A 17,185-nucleotide genomic window follows, 5' to 3' on the forward strand; every position below is an offset into this window, starting at 1 on the left:
TAAACGAGTGAAAAAAAATCATATTCTAGTCTATAATATTTATATTTCCAGCTAAACTATAACTATACCATCCCTTATGATGTAAATAATTTAAAGCATATAAATTACGCTCTTTAAACCTTTAGACTGCATTTTTGTCACACATTTAAAATATATATATATATATTTTTTAAAAGTTCATATTTAAAACTAAGAAACTCAAACTGCGAGTATGTCTGCTAAAGCCACACAGCGCCATCTAGTGGTATAGAAAATATTCCGATTGCAGACTTGACTCCAACATGTCAACCGGTGAGAGAGATTACGGCAAGATGTTTTTTTTTTAAATAACAGAACAGACTGAGAAGAGACTTGATAAATTTATTACATATTCAATTCCATTATCCAGACTTTTTTGTCCAATTTTAACAAAAATAATGAAAAAAAAACAAGCAAACAAAACAATTGTACATTTATGGATATTCCCCTGATTAAGATACGAGTTGCAGATGTTCCTGAAATAAACCAAGACTCACATGATTAAAGTATATATCTGATTTATCTATCATATCCAAGATCATAATGTTCCCTCCCCGCCTGATATTCAGTGGATAAAAGTGAACAAAATCATTTATAAGAAACTCAGTGACAGTACGATAGAACTCCTCAGTCAAGTCTCCTATAAAGCTTTACTACTACACACAGTGCACCCATCAATCAATCCTGATTTAGAGGAATTTCCTCATGGCTTTGACTGTGATGCTAAAGAAAACGGGTAAACAAAACCTGACGAGAGGTTTCTAAACATGAAAAAGATGCTGCCAGCTCCAGCAACTCATTCAACATTTGCGACAGTCGATAAGTGTAAGGATGTCGGCTTATTCTAAAAAAAGAAAAACATCACAATGCACTGATCCGTTGATTGTGTCAAAAAGATTCACCACATCCATCAATAAATGTCTTATATACCAACAGGGGGAGAAGTGAGAAGGCTGGGAGGGTTACAGAGCATCAGGCACACCTTTGATTTCAAACTCCAACCTTCAACTGTTCAGAAATCCCTGCAGCCTATCACATGGACTACAAAATATAAAAGTGAATATCTACAGTTTAAAAATCTTGTCTTTTCACTTTGACCTCTTTAGAAATAAGGAAATAATGTAATATTACCAATCTATTAAAGTCTCTATTATAGAAAACTGTACACATACTATTTAAAGCACACTGTAGAGAAAAAAAAAAAGTTCTTAAAAAAAAAAAAACCCTGTAGAGCAGGTTCAGTCTCTTATGTGACCAGTGCAAGAAAGCTAACCCCTGTGTGTGTGTGTGTGTGTGTGTGTGTGTGTTTTTGGCTAGGCTGGCTAATGGGATTCAAGACGCCAGACTGAAAGCTGAGTGGACACTGGGAAGGTTTGCACAGAAGGCTTGTTTCAGGTAGCGCCTCAGACATATCTCTAAATTTGAACTTTCAACACACATGCATTAAGATTAGAAGACATTTTTCTTTATTTATAGGTGCTCTAAAAATCTTGACTCTTGGAAAATTAGCATTTCAGCCAGCACCAAGAGAATATGGACATTGTTATATGGACATTTAAGATCTAGCAGCATACTACTAGCTCCAAGAGCTCTTATATAAAAAAAAATAAAAGAGGCAGTACCAGCACTGGTAGTTCATCTGTATCAAGGAAGAAATTAAAGTTCCAATAAACGGTCTAAATCTACACTTCTAAATCTAGCTCAGTGCCAATGATGGAGGCCCCGCTGAGGACAGATAGTCATCCAGTGGGGGGGGGGGGGGGGGGTGTTTGGGGAGAAGAAGAAAGAAAAAAAAAATGCATGAAACAAAACAAAAAACACCTGCTCTGCCATGGCATAGCTAAGCTCATGCAAAGCTACTAACCAAAGAGGTTCTGTGGTCTGTGTGCGCTTCACCCAATGTGACAGAATGATTGATGGCAAATTGTGTGCGTGTTCGTGTGAACATGTGCTTGCTTTTCTAGCTGCAGATTATTCCCTTTATGCAATAGAATATTCTATAAAACAAACAAAACAAAGAAAATAAAATATATTAATTAGCAGGATAAAAATAAACCATGATTATTATTAAAAAACAAAACAAACAAACAAAAACCCTATCCCAGTGAAATAAGTGCTTAATCTGAGGGGAAGATGAAAAAAAAGGGATTGGAGGAAGGATAGTTTAATGTTGAGGGGGAAAAAAGAAACTACAGTTAATTTTAAGGAAATAGACAGTTAAAATTGGTCCAATACCTGCCACAAAGTTTAAAGAAATATCACTAAACCTTAATTACTTATTTATATTTCCCACAAATCCTACCATTCTCCAGTAAAGTCATTATAGGCAAGTAGATAGAGGTGTGAATCTCTGTCAGGGTGAGGCTGTTTGGTGTGCTGAGTAAGATGTTGAGGTGGCTACAGTATTACTGATCATTCTGATGGAGAACTCGAACACACCACAGGCCGTCTTCACTTTTGTGTCGTCATTCCTTCATCAGCAAATTGCAGCAGGATTCTTTAGTTTTGCCTCACTGTTCATGAGCAGCACTGGTGCCTCGTACCTGACCGGTTTTACGGAGCTGAAATAGACGAGGGAGAGGGGGGGGAAAAGGAGAAAATGTAAAGGAAAGGATGATAAAGTCAAGGGCAAAGAGCACGCCTATTTTGAGCATCAAGAATATTTGGCACTGTTGCACATTTGGGACATTGGGCATATGCGCACATGCAGTCGATTATCTGCCACGTAAAGACCTGTATAAATTAATAAGCCAACAGTGCGATGAACTGATCTTAACACTATGCCTTTAACCACAAGCTCAGTGAAAAAGAAAAATTGGCACAGTACACGCAGATCACTATGAAGAAACATTTGTGATTTTGCACAGCAAACGTTTATAAAAAAAAAAAAAAAAAAAGGTTAAAAAAAATGGTTAGTAGTGAATGGTTAGTAACAGACAGAAGCCGAACTTCGTAAGCACTGGAGCAAAGAAAGCTGAAAATGGAGTGAAGAGTTAAACAAGACGAGGAGGAAGAACAGATCAAAAATGAAGCCAGTTTGATGTAACCAAGTATTCAACCCCTTTTCAAGTAAAAGAGTTTGTTAGTATAGCAAGTCTGTACACAAAAAATGACAGCACTGCCAGAGCTTAGCATCATCTGTCCACGCTGAAAGTGAGCTTTAAAAAAAAAAAAAAAGAGAAAAAAAAAGAAAATGTGGTTCATGAAAAAGTTTAAGACACAAAATCCCAATTGGAACAAGACTATGAGAGGTAAGAAGAATGATTGTTAGTTCACATGCTTGGCATCATATACAAGCAGCCTGAGGATGGTATAAGACTAACTGCCTCCATTTGGGTTCACAAGCCTAAAGCAAGAATGTAAACTAATATCTCAGTGTTTGTCAGTGTTGGAACTATTTTTACTTTTTGCCTGCTCCAACAAAGTTTTCTGAAGTTTGCCCAGCTTCTGAAGTCTTGATTACCTTGGTCAGTTGTCTTATGGTATTGAAAACTTTAAAGTGTGATCAACAGAATTAAGAACTACTGTCCTTTCACAAGGATCCCTGATCCAGTTGTGTGTTCATCTTTTTGAAGCTATGCTCAGTAGATGAGCTCAGACCTCTGTTTCTGATTTGTCATGCTGGGTGGTGCAGGTTCTCTTGGCCTTGGCAAACACTAACACGGCTGGCTGCTTTAAGCATTGTCTAGGGAATAATCATGGCTTAGACTAATCTTAAAACATGACAGAGGCTTTTCATGACACCATTCTTGTAAGTGGGTGTCTTGATTTATCCCCAATTCCTGCTGGTGGTAAACCTAAATGGAGACAGCGCTTGGAAATCATTAAAGAACAAGTGAACGTAAGCGATGAGAGCACGAAATACTGACACCACGGGTCCTGGCGAACTTACGGATCTCATTCCACCTGTTATGCCTATCGGATGGCCAACATCTAATCTTCAGCCGCTGTCGTGCCTCGTACTTTGCCTTTATGTCGCATCTACATACAAAACAGAAGCTCATTAGCACACACAATGTAGTCACACTGCTTTAACACGCCTGTTGGGGTGAAAAGGAAAGGGTTACAGAAAGGGGAGTACATCAACAGCATCATAATTAACATCCAATCCTCGAATAGGCTTTGGAAAAGCAGCACTTGGAAGGGCTTGGGTCTGGAGACAAAGCCAAACTAAACTATCAGATTAAATATTAGGCAAAATCAGCACAGTTTAAACGTGGCAGAGGTATAAGAGCAGAGAAACAAATTGTTCAGTGTTAGGGCTTAGTACCTCGGCTCCAACTCCATCATATTTGCCACATTCACAGGAGGGAAAAAAACGTCCATTTTTAAAACTCAAATAATAACAAAAATGGGACTAATGAGACTGAAAGTTGACCATCTGAGAATCAATATTACCTATTAATTTTGGCAAAACTCCTGCCAAGAGTTCAAGTAATAGCAGACTACGCCTTGAGCCCTTGGAAGAGAGAGTATTGATCAATATTTCCCAAGGAGTGGAAAGTCTGTGGTTTTCCTTGGCTGTGTGCTGAAAATGATCACAGAGTGCGTCAGGCTTTGGAGGGGCCGCACGGCTGGATCACATTTCTAACAGGCTGACAGGAAGAAGCTGGGCCAATTACCAGCCTTCTTTGTGCTGGGTTGCGTTCAACAAAAACATGCACTGAAAATAGAGAATATTATAGAGTGGCCAGTGGCAACCAGAAGAAGAAAACAGTGCTGAGCTGATCTGCTAAAGTCCTTTAAAGCACAAGAGTGTGCTTTTCTCATTACGCTAAGACCTGATATGAAAACAGGGGTGTTAATGATTAAACACACAGTATCGTATTCCTGATTATTATAATTTTTTTTTACTGCACAGAATTTATAATGAGAGCTGAATAACAAATGGTGAATAACAAATCCCAATACAGTCACTGCTACATTTGCATCTTGAAAACTACATCTAAATAAGTGCTGAGTTATACCAACACAAAACGAGGCACAAACTACATGTTTTACATTTACAACAACAAAGACTGAACTAGCCACCTTAACCATGTACCAGCAGGCCTCAATCAGCAGCTGAGTCAGGCCACCCTATGCCTGCTTCTTGAATTTATTAGCATTTGTTGCAGTCAAATGAGTTTTGTTGATGTAGAAACCAGCTGTATTCACTCCGCACTGAGAGTAACAACGTGGAAGTCACCCACATAAATGCCTCCACTCACGTGATGAAACGGTACACTATAAGGACCCCAAAACAATAAAACCAGTTTTATTGCTATTTAAACTAAATGTGAAAATACTGTTCAGCACATAGTACTGACCTCTTCTAGCTCCTTCTGTGTCTCAGCTTCCATCCGCCGGATGTCCTCCATGGTAAGCTCCACCCACCTGTCGATCCAGCAGAAGAGTTGACGGTGGAAGTTGGTAAAGATCCTTTTCTCTTGCTACAGACAAAAAGGAGCAGAAAAAGCAAAAGTTCATTATTTGAAATTAACAAGGCATAACTGCACAGTGTCTCCTTGAATGTTACACAAGATAATAGACACCGGTATGAAAGGTACTTTGAAGTGCACATACAGAACGCATACTATAATCAGAGAAACATTTCAGAAGATACAGGTTTTGAGAAAATCGTTTCATGAACGTTCACTCACTGTTCCTATTTACCTTGTGGATGAACTGCTCGATTTTGTTTTGAAGGCCCCACCACTTGAACTTCACAGTGACTAGTTTGTACGCACACATTCGTGGAGTATCGGTTTTTGCACTGAGCTCTGCCTGTTAAAGTAAATTGCATTGTTTAGCAAATAAATACATTAAAAATTCACTTTAATAAGACACTTGCATATTCATATAAATATACAGTCAGAAAACACTGGGAAAGAAGTGCATTATATAATCTCATGCAGGTGTAGGGCTTTGATAAATGTTTACATCAAACCTCAAAACGGGTGGGGGGAGTGAGATCAGTAACATTGACCTTGGCAGGGTTGTTGGTACTAAACAGGCTGCTTTGAGGATTTCTGAACTTGTTGATCTCCTGGGATCTTGTGTTATTCATGTTACCATAGTCTTCCCATCAACTCAAACCTGCCTGGCTGCTGTCCTCTGAACTCTCTCATCAACAAGCTGTTTCCACCCACAGAACTGCTGCTCAGTTTTTTGCTTTTCACATAATTCAGCCTAGATACTATTGCAAATAAAAATCAGCAATTTCTAAAATAATCAAGCCAATCCATCTGGGACCAACAACCACATTACGGGCAGCATTGCTGAGATCACATCCCCCCCCCCCCATTTTGATCAAGCTGTGTGTGTGTGTGCATGATTTTACACATTGCACTGCTCCCTCAGATAAGTTCATGAATTCTCAGTGTTTTTTAAACTATTAAAGTGGCCAGTTTCTAGGCATTATCTTTGACAAAGTGACTGGAAAAACAGCAGCAGTTTTCACACCTTCCAGTTTGGACCTAGTGGACCTCGGCCAGTCTTCTCCGAGTGAAAGAGTGCAGGGTCTTCGTCAGGCTTATAGTCCTACAGGACACACAACCACATTATTTATTTAAAGATACAAAAAGTTAGATTTTATATCAAAGCACAATAACATTTATTTTTTATTTATTACCCACAATAAGCAATAAACTAGTGAACAAAAAAGTAGATTCTTCCCAGTGACCATATGATGGAAGGATGCAGTTGGCTCTGCTTTGCACCATTTCATAATACTGGAGGTCATGTTTACATTTTCATCTACTCTTCTACAGACACTGTTAGATTTGCATGCACACACGCACTACCATTTAATCTCTGAGACCTGTATACCGAATATGTTGCACAGATGGCAACTAGGATTAACCCTGCCCCAAAACTGATCCACTTAGGTCATTAAAGATACAAAGTAAGAAAATAATGCAACCCTCTGAGCTCTAGTCACCCCTTTATAAAAAAACAACAACAACAAAACACTGAGTTAAAAAGAAACCGAATGAACTAGCTGGCAGTAGCACTAAAAGACTAGTCTGGCAAAAAAAACATAAAATCCCATTTAGCCCAAATATAACCAAACAGACGATATATTAATGTTTACTGTCTCTGGTTTTCAGTGATACTATAAAGCTAGTGTAACTGAAAATCACCAGGTCTGTGTGACATTACCTAAAAAGCAGATTAGAGTGTTCTAAGGCAGATATTTACAGAAAGGATTCAGTGCATGACGTGAATACTTCCTTTACTTGCTCGCTGAATCAGCTCCATAGCTCCAGTGGAAAAAACCTAAAGCAGCAATCATTAAACTCAAACATGCCTTGGCGGAATGACAACATCAGAGGGGGAAGAGAAAACCAAGTTTGAATTTTTGCCAAAAACATTTCTTTGGCCTGTAGACTCTCTTTGGAACAGGCTCAGTTTGCCAAATGACAGTCAGATCCCTGCTACTGGTTTTAAATGCTAGGTTAGCTGTAGAGAAATGGGTAAAAAGCATCTGGGTTTGTTTAGGCCTGCTACACAATTTCTTCAGTGCGTTTTGTATTGGTTGTACTGGTATGTAAGAATTCTCAGCAACTACTGCGCGACACTGGGAGACTATGAGCTAGTCAATTTTATACACAATTCTTTCCAATCTAAAAACAAACGTTAAAACAGAACAATGAGACTAATAAGATTATTGAAAGTTTGTGGACTCACTGAAGGTTCCACTTGTGATCTATCTGCAATGTCGATGTGCACTACATCAACCGACTTCCAAGTCTCCGGGTCTAATGCATGTACCTGGTTGTAAAAAAGCAGAAAACACGGACACAGTCGGGTAAAAATAATCATCTAAACTGGATCATAGACTGACTAAAGGAAATATTAATGGAGGGGGTCGGTGTGTTCTGAAGAGTTATCACTTACATTTTCTATGATGCCCATATCTGGTTTGTGCCACGTCTCAATTTTGATCATAAAGTCATCTTTCATGTATTCATTCTGCAGAAGCAAAGGTTATGTTAGATCCAGAAACGGTTGTGTTACTGGTAGAGACCAGCAATATAGAGTAATATGCAAGTGCTTAATGGAAAACGTTAACTAACATCTAATAGTAAGCCTATTTCACAGAATTTGTTGCATAATCCAAAGTAACTAAACATTTAAATGAAACTAAATACAAGCAGCAAGTGACTCATTGTCATGTTGCCCTAAAAGAAGCATGTGAGGCAAACACTACTTACCGTCACGACTGAAGCAAATGATGCAGCAAGCAGGAAATGTGGCGAAAAAAAATAAAAATAAATCAGTCATTAGGCGAAATTATTACATGATAAAAAGTGTCACTGGAAACTCATGCTCACTCTACCATTATTCAGACCCACAAAAACTACATTTAACATACAGAGCACCAAGTTTCAAAATCTCAGCAAAAACAGTTATTTAAAAGGACTACATGATCAGATTTTATACAAATTTAAGAGTAAGTATGTGTGACTGAAAAGTTTAAGGAAAGAAAACGTACTGGTACGGCAGTATGGGTAGGCGTTCCAGGCTTTTTCGTGGAATACTAGAGCCCCCTCTGGTGCGATCATCTTTACAAAACTGGGCACTTTACTGTGCACGGAAAAAGGAGAACAAAACCCCGCACAAGAGATTAACACAGCTACCACACCATTATTACACTTATATATTTAAAAATATTTTATAACTACAAAAACAGTTAAATTTAAAACAAATTTTCAATTATGAACAAAAAAACTAAAATATTTGTTTGTGCCATGTCTCAATGTGCTTAATTTTCTATGATCTCAATTTTGATCATAAAGTCATCCTTCACAACAGTTAGTGCAATTAATTATTAGAACACGTGACACAAAGTGATTTAAATAGTTAAACGTCCCAGTGCTTTTATGCTCTATATCAGCACTCATTGAATGCCTCTTGTCCAATAAGATTCCTCTGTTGGAACTATTTTTGTGTAAAATGACTTAAAACAATACAAAAGTAACAGTAAGGTGCTGCACCACAAAGTTTTATCTGATATATTGTAGAGACAGAGTTAACTGGTTCGCTGACCTCTTCAAGTGGTAGATCTTGTGTGTGTACTGCCCTTTCTCGCCCTCTTTTTCGTACGGTTCATTTTTCAGCACTTCGATGCCCTCTCCGCCACCGGTCTCGTTTTTGCTGGCCTCCGCTACAGAGAAAAGCTGGCCCACTTGGTACTTGGGGAAAGAAAAAGAAAACACAATTACAAGCCTGTTAACATGGAATCCTCTTATTATTTGCAACCATCAACTAATTCAACCATCAAACCATCAAGGAAATCTGCAGTCAAAGGAAACAAACACATAGCCTGGCATTCAAATAAAGACAGAATGTGCAACAATCAGGCTGCAATTCAAATAGAGACAGCTATTAAACCAGCACGTCATGTTCCGCTTGGCTCATTTGGACTAGTAAGACTTAAGTAACTGTAACCGGTGCTTCTCACATCCAAGGTCCAAGATAAAGTCGAGTTGGGGGGTCGAGTTTAACATGGTTACCGTAATTAAGAAAAAAGGGGCTGTACTTTTGTAAGTACTGTTTGACAGCACACAGGCTCTGGTTCACGAAGCTTGCTTCTGAAATTGTGTGATTCAGAGATACAATAGTGCCCTTGTTAATAGCAAACCTAGTGAAGCTTGAAAAATAGACAGCTGCTTTGAGATAAACAACAAATTCATTTTGATGTAATACAAAGCATATTGGTCCAATTACATTATAAACCAGGCTCTTTTTGAACCGGACTCAAATTACACAAAGATTTGTACAAAGTGCTACTTCAGTCATGGCAACTGTTGGCAAATTAGCACAGCAGTAAACAGTAGGGAAGTGGAATTGTACTTGAACGTTTATGCTATGAAATCTGTAATCCATTAAGCTCTGCCCTCAAGCATTCCACTTCAAGCATGCAGATGTAAATCCTGCGCAGGGCTGACATGTGGCCACGGGGCATCAAGCTTTCCTCGACCACACCCAACTGAACTTCAGCGCAACCAAAGACGTCGCGAGTCCTTCACATTCTACAAGGCTTTTTTTTTTTTTTTTTTTTTTTTTAAAAAAACAGGTTTTTAAATTCCAGTACATTTAGGAAAATTGTTCCATACAGAAAATAAATTTGATCGTAATTCCTTTGTTGCTTTTAAACTGTTACATCATTATCTTGCCTTTTTGACATTACTAGGGATAGATGTCAAATTATAGATAAGAAGCAGGGCACTTACCTCTTCTACTGAGCATGGCAAGACCACACGGCTGTGCAAGAGAGACAGAACAGAAAGAGAAGGTTCAAGTAATTGTGTAAAACAACGTGGCATTCAACACAGGTTCCCAATCCTGGTCCTGGAGAACCCCATCCATGTTCTGCACCTGATTCAACTCATTTACAGATCATAGTTAACTAAAATGTGCAAGAAAGAGGGATCAGGACTAGATTTATGAACCTGCGATACCATTCTGATTTGAAAAAAAAATTTATGGTCTTTTTACTTCTTTACTAACGGGCGTGAGTTCTAAGACAATAGGACATAAAAGAGCTGTTTCATCAACCCTAAAAGTACCCTGTGTGACACCTGAGGAAAAAACAACAACAACTCACAACTCTCTCACACATGTGCACGGAACCCTGAGCCTGGGCGAGCGTTCAGCTTTCTGATCACAAAGCTCGACAGTGATTATTTATTTTACGTATAATCAAAATCCAGACCACAGGCCACGTCGACTCTTTACAAGCTCAAAACCACAGCATGCAAACTGCAACGTTCCAGGAAACTTTAGTGCGAAATGCCGATCCAACACGACGAGGTGCAATGGTAGTAGTAGTGGTGGTGGTGGTGGTTGGGAGGGGGAAAGAGGAAAACTAAACAAAAAACTATAATAAAATAAGTACAGATTGGAATATATACAACATTTTCAATTTTATCAAATTACAACTTGATAGCTTTATTAGTTTTATTTTATAATCACAAGAACCCACAAGAACTAGGACATAAGCCGATCTCGAATACACCCTCTAAAATTAATTCATGATAAATGAAGATCATACTAAACATCCAGGACTGTGTAGTGTGTGTGTGTGTGTGTGTGTGACTTAAAAAGTAAGGAGTTATAATGTCAGTGTGTGTGCTCCCACCCAGATCAGCATGTTCCCTTTTTCAGGCTGGTTCCTCTTAAAGGTTTCAAGGAAGATTTTTTTTTATTATTCCTTCACTGTGCTCACTATGTTTGGAGTGTTTATTTTATTATTTATAATTAAAAATAATAAGAGTTGAAGGTCAGTGTGGTGGTAATGTAATGTAGGAGGAATGGCGACGTTACCTGAGAGGCTGATGTGAATATAATTAGCTTAAGTGAGCACAGCATGTAAATCTAAAAGGAAACGCTGGAGGCATTGGGTGTCTGGTTCACTTTTTTTTTTTTTTTTTTTAAGTAAGCTGCTAGTTAACAACCCTTTAGATTTGAAAACAAATCGTGGAAACACTAAAACCCAAGGGAAAGCGTTTTCCTGGTGATATGGATGGTACCTCACCTGACGAGAAGCTAAATATCAACCCCTGACCTTAAGTTTTGTTTTCGCGGCTTCACTACAAGGTAAAAATAAAGTTATCAAGTAACATTTCCCGTCAAAATGCTTTTAAAGATTTTTTAATAACATATACTTCTAAACCGCATAACCTAGTTAGCGCTTATCTTTCTCACACAACTTCCGGCTCGGCTAAAGTGATTTTCTCTCCCTCTCTCTCTCTCTAGCTTCCTTCCTCGCCCTAACAACTAGCATGCTAGCCAGACGGTTAGGATGCTAATGCGGCTAAGCTCGGCCTCAAACAAGCCGGTATCCATCTCCACAATGAATTAAACAAGCGACACAAAAACGAACTACAATATATATAAAAATGACAAGTGAATTTTACACCTCGTGTACATTAAAACTAAATAAAAAGCAACGCGCCATATAAGGGCAACTAGTTAGAACTGAAACACTTCAACTCACTACTCCTTGATGATCACCATCTTCTCACCCCCGCAACTGCGCATGCGCCAGGAAAATACGTCACCTCTCAGAGCAACAGGCTGCGCCCCGCCTTCCTCGGCTTCTGATTGGCTGATCTTCAGCACCTTTTAGGATGTAATACCATTTAATACAGGCTATACCATAACCACTATAATGTTTCTTTTTTTTTTTTTTTAAATAAATAAATAAACAAATAAATATCTGATGGTGTTTATCCGTTCACATAAGAATGAGAAGGGTCAGGTTTTCTGTTGAACACTTACTAAGGCTTTCCTAGGAGACTAAAAAGGGATAAGCATGTAAATTATGCAAAAGGAGATCATGTAAACTGAGCTCAGCCATCTTTCCTTTCCAGGCAATACAGCACTAACTTCTTCAACCTTGGATTCTGATTGGTTACACGTTGCTGCTTAGTTATCCTTAACAGCAGCCTAGATAATATAATTAATTCTGTAGTAACTACGTGTATGGTCTATGCCACTCACATGCTCATTGTTTATACCGCTTTACCCTATATGTATGGTCGTGGGGGGGCCTGAACCCTATCCGAGGAGACTTAGGGCATGAGAATGGGTGTTAATCCATCACCAGGGCACATGCACACACCCCACAGGCAATTTGGGAATGCCAATTAGCCTAATCTACATGTCTTCGAACTGTGTGAGGAACCAGGAGCACCCAGTGAAAACCCACCAAGCCTAGGAAGAACATGCGAACTCCATGCACACAGACCCGAGGCAGGTTCGAATCCGGATCCAGGAGGTGCATGGTGACAGTGCTAACCACTAAACCACCATGCCGCCATCAACATAACACTCTAAAATTAAACTGATGTAATGTGTAATTCTTTATAAATACTATATTAATTTAAATTGGAATTGCCGTATTTACGCTCATTAAACATTAAATTTGACAATAAACAAATACAAAGGATGTTGTGTCAGTAACCTCCTGCCCATTTCTCATTCTCACCAGCAACCAACCTAACTAGACGCTATTTTTTAGATGCTATTTCTTACCTTCTTGTATAAACACTTGTTTAGAGACACTTGTATATGAAAACCACAGGAGACGAGCAGTTTCTGAAATTCTCAAACCAGATCATTTGGCACTAAGAGTCATGCAATAGTTAAAGTCTCTGAGAACAGATTTTGATGTTTGTCATTACCTGAAGATTTTATCATCTATCTGCATGACTGTATGCCCTGGCTAATTGGATGAGCAGCTACGTAAATAGATATTCCTATTAAAGTGGCCAGTAAAAGTAATTCTCGAGAGCACAAGCAAATGATGCAAGGTGAGGGTAAATTTCTCTTAGTTGTGGTGAAAGTATCAGGAGAGATGAACTTTCAACAGTATCAGTGCACATTTCTGTCCGAGTGTAGCTGCAACGCTCTGAATTATCCATAATTTAAATAATACCAAGTCCTGCAGTGGTCCTTGGTGCACAGTGCAGAAGATGGCTGGCAAACTGAGCACAGCAACAGATTGACTACTTTCAGTAATCGTTGTCTAACCCAGTATGAAATGTATTATTAAGAAGATAGATGTATGGTTTACAAAATGTACTAGATCATTTCATACTTTTCCCATCTTAAGAGAATCAACATGAAAATAAAATGAAGAACTCCAAGCAAGTAAATTAAACCATTTTATTGAGACTTTTTTTTTTTTACTGAGAAATGACTGGGATATTTCTGGATGAGAACATATGCAAAATCTTTTTTTTTTTTTTGATAAAAAGACATCGAATCACTGAAGAGCAAGAGAACCCATGCTTTAATACTGACAGTCAATTCACATAGATGTCAGGTCAGATGCATTTTTCTTTCCACCATCTCAATAAAAATATGAAAATGTTTGTTCATCTTTTTTTGTGCATGGTGTGTGTCTCTTTAATAATATAAAAATGTATAATACTGATTGCAAAACACTTGTTTTAATTTACAAAAAATAACTGTAATAACAATTACAATCCATAATTATAACAATAACAATAATTATATTAAAAAATGAAAACCAAAAAAAAAAAAAAAACAGTAAAAGCCATGTGGTCCTTCACTAACACAAACAGCAAATGTCTTTTGTACGAATACCATTTTGGTATAATCTTTTCTTTTTTTTCCTGATGTGTCAAGTTCTCAGGATAGTCTGCATATATCAATGATTCTTTTACAGTGTAGGTGGAAGCATAAGGATTATATGCTCTCTGGTCAGTCTGACACAGTGGACAAAATGAGGATCTGGGTCATAACCTTGTTTTATCCTTTCTATTGTTTCCAAAGGAACGGAAGGCATCCAAATATTCCACTTCTACCATTTTAAGGGGGAAAAAAATTTCGTCCAAGAGAACTTTCAGCATTTAGATGAGGGAAAGAATCTCCCAGGGGAGAGAAATTTATACCCGTTCCCTGTGGGCAGTCTGATGGTATGGGAACCTGGACTACTCCCTGTGGAAGCCGTGGGAGAGGGGGCAACTCTTTTTGGCTCCATCTTCCGATGGCCATTGGGCGGGTTTTTAGAGCTGGGCTCCATCGACTGAAGTCCCATGTCTTGAAGTTCATGGCTGGGCAGGTTGTGACCTTTGCCATGGCGGGGGGACAGATTAAGAAGGCCTAAGACATCCCTTTGGGAGGCACTCAATTTTGCTCCGCCATGGAAAGCCCTCATTGGTCCAGACTGCTGCTGCTGAGCAGCACTGGCCCAGAAGGTCTTTAGATTGTGAATGGCTTGCACTTTCTCATCGATGGCAGCTAGTTTGAGGCGGTCAAGGTCACCAGGGCTAGAACGCGTGGAGCCTGTAGAGGAGTAGGACAGGGCGGGGGAGGGTGCGCTGCCTGCAGGTGACTGGTGGCCTGAGCTGGGCGAGATGTGTCCGCTGTAAGGTGAGCTGGGGTATTTAAGCTTGAACTGGGCATGAAGGCTGTCGGAAGTGGGCGATGGCTGACTGCTGTCCTTCAGCGATGTCTCTGACATGGCAGGACTGTTATAACCCGAGCTGATCTTCTGGAGCTTCTGGGATTTGATGCTAGCTCTACTGCTTGGTCGACTGAAAGCACTGGTCTCTGAACAGCGAAAAGCAGAACCACCAGTTGGTGTTGGAGCATCACCTGGCCCTGAAATGCTGCCCCTTTGGAGTGTCTCCACTGCCCGCATGTGGCTCTGCGTCTCCTCTAAGATCTTCTGTGCCAGCTCCTGTGGGTCGAGAGGTGCGGCAGTTGCAGCTGGATGCTCCTCCTGCGATTTCACCGTGCTGTCTGTCTCTGTGCTAGACTGATCTGACTCTCCAGTGTCTGAGTTGCCCGCTTTGCCTGTCTTCTGGAAGGGCGAGTTAGCACTGGGTATCAGGTTAGCGGTTTTCACAGGTGATGTTGGGGTGCTGACGCTACCTCTGGATGACACAGATGCCACATACCCTCTACCTGCTCCCCCACGGCCAGTGCCACGCTGATGCCCAGCTGGTCGGGGAAGAGTATCACAATGGGTGCCAAGTGGCTCGCTGCTGATAATGCTAAAGCCTTGATACTCATCATCTTCGTGCCCCCGGGCAGCACCATGTGGAGAAGAGCGGCTTCGTGGAACAGCCGAGTGCCGCTGCGGAGTGAACAGGCTAGCGTGACGTGGACGCTGTCCGGTGACATCTGATGCTCCGTCAGGCCGCGGCAGGAAACTCATGGACGAAGCGATGGAGCTCAGGCTGTACACAGAAATGGCATCTGATGCCAGGCTGTCAGGGCACGGAGGAGAAAAGGGAGGATTGGCGTAGCCAACAGGCAGCTGCTGGCATACAGACTGAGCTGAAGCCAGAGACTCCAGTGATGAGGAACTGTCCAGGCTCAGACGCTTAGGAAGCTCAGTGGAGTCTAAAAAATAGAAACAGACATTAGTGATTTGCAATATCCAATCTGTGAGACGTGCATGGGTTTTATCACATAGGCAAATGAGCAGACGATGAGTTTTACCAAACAGGGCCAGCAGAGACTGCAGGGCAAAGTGCATAGTGCGGCGGTTTGCTTGTTTCCCAGTCTTTAGCACCACCTCCTCCTGACCAACCTCACATAGGTCAAATCCTATGAGAGAAAGAAGGAAGGAAAAAAAAAATAAAGAAATCTGGAGAAAGACACAGGGGCTCCAAAGTCCAGACTTGGAATGCACACGATACAGAATGTAATCTGATAAATCTCTAGCACCGTAACCTCACATACTTCAGACAGCATGTTGAGTCTGCTTCAGCGCTTACCCAGAGCAGCCAAGAATTCATGACAGCCAGGCAGCCTCCAGAGCTGCACGCTGATGGACACCTGGATAGGGGCCAGGGAGAAATCCTGCTCCTTTTCCCCAGACTGCAGCTGGACCAGTACCTGGTGAAGCTGCCGAGAAAAATTTTCAATCAATGTACATTCCGAAACGGCTCTCTTTAACCTCATCACAACTGATTAGAAAAGAGAACTTCAATTTATTGCAGCTTTATTATTAGGTATGTTTAGAAAAGCAGGTTAATTTAGCTGAGTGCGATTACTGGAAGCACTTACCATTCCCACTACATTTTTAACAGCCTTCAAATGGCAGGTTAAGAAAAAGAGAAGAAGACAGGATTTAATGGCATGTGAAGCAAGCATTAGTAACTGCACAATATGCATGCAAGCTTCTGAAAATATTGCATGAAAAGATGCACATAATAATAATATTTAAAGCCAGATATGTTGTGTAAAACACTGTGGTCTGTTGTAGTGCCTCACCCTGCTGATGAGCTGCTCCCCGGTCTCGGAAGCTGTAATGAGTTTACACAGGGCTTGGAGAGCGGGAGGGGGCAGACCTGAGGACAGATAGGACCAGAGGGCTTTGTGATTTCTGTCCACCCACCACAAAGTACCATGTGATCATATTTGGGATGCAAATATCTAAGCATAATGAACTCTCAAACCCAATTCCACATACAGACAGAGTCTGTCAGCGTTCTGCTTTGATGGACGTTCGATTAATAATTAATCTTCATACTACGTGTTCATGATGGAAAAATGATGCAGTCTATTCCTGAGACACAAAAAATGTAAATACCTTAATACCTACAGTAGAATCCTTTTCTTTAGCGTTCTGAATGCTTGACCATTTTTAAAGCAGTCTACCTATTATCATGTGTAGTGTTTTCAATGCATTTGT

At 40.1% G+C, this 17,185-nt stretch overlaps 2 protein-coding genes across 4 annotated transcripts in view; both read right to left on the minus strand.

The window, feature by feature from the left end:
• Window positions 1–340: 340 nt before the first annotated feature.
• On the minus strand, window positions 341–12,155 carry pitpnb (phosphatidylinositol transfer protein, beta). Its single transcript, XM_053516418.1, has 11 exons — window positions 12,005–12,155; window positions 10,239–10,269; window positions 9,052–9,197; window positions 8,498–8,589; window positions 8,217–8,224; window positions 7,900–7,974; window positions 7,690–7,773; window positions 6,463–6,540; window positions 5,674–5,784; window positions 5,328–5,450; window positions 341–2,579 (listed from the first exon to the last, which is right to left on the minus strand). Exons 1-11 carry the CDS (start codon window positions 12,046–12,048, stop codon window positions 2,529–2,531), a joined length of 843 nt encoding a protein of 280 aa, XP_053372393.1. The 5' UTR covers window positions 12,049–12,155; the 3' UTR covers window positions 341–2,528.
• Window positions 12,156–13,663: 1,508 nt separating this feature from the next.
• The window catches only part of ttc28 (tetratricopeptide repeat domain 28), a 216,735-nt gene continuing 213,213 nt past the window's right edge, over window positions 13,664–17,185 (minus strand). For 2 of the 3 annotated variants that reach the window (XM_053515892.1, XM_053515896.1), the window contains 5 exons: window positions 16,765–16,841; window positions 16,558–16,581; window positions 16,266–16,395; window positions 15,988–16,095; window positions 13,664–15,888 (listed from right to left, as the gene is read on the minus strand). In XM_053515892.1, the coding sequence (XP_053371867.1) occupies window positions 14,381–15,888; window positions 15,988–16,095; window positions 16,266–16,395; window positions 16,558–16,581; window positions 16,765–16,841 (1,847 nt within the window). In that variant the 3' untranslated portion in view covers window positions 13,664–14,380. The remainder of the gene's footprint in view (window positions 15,889–15,987; window positions 16,096–16,265; window positions 16,396–16,557; window positions 16,582–16,764; window positions 16,842–17,185) is intronic. The other variant, XM_053515893.1, reaches the window with a different exon arrangement.

This window comes from Clarias gariepinus, chromosome 17 (genome assembly GCF_024256425.1).
Source record: "Clarias gariepinus isolate MV-2021 ecotype Netherlands chromosome 17, CGAR_prim_01v2, whole genome shotgun sequence".
NCBI lineage: Eukaryota > Metazoa > Chordata > Actinopteri > Siluriformes > Clariidae > Clarias > Clarias gariepinus.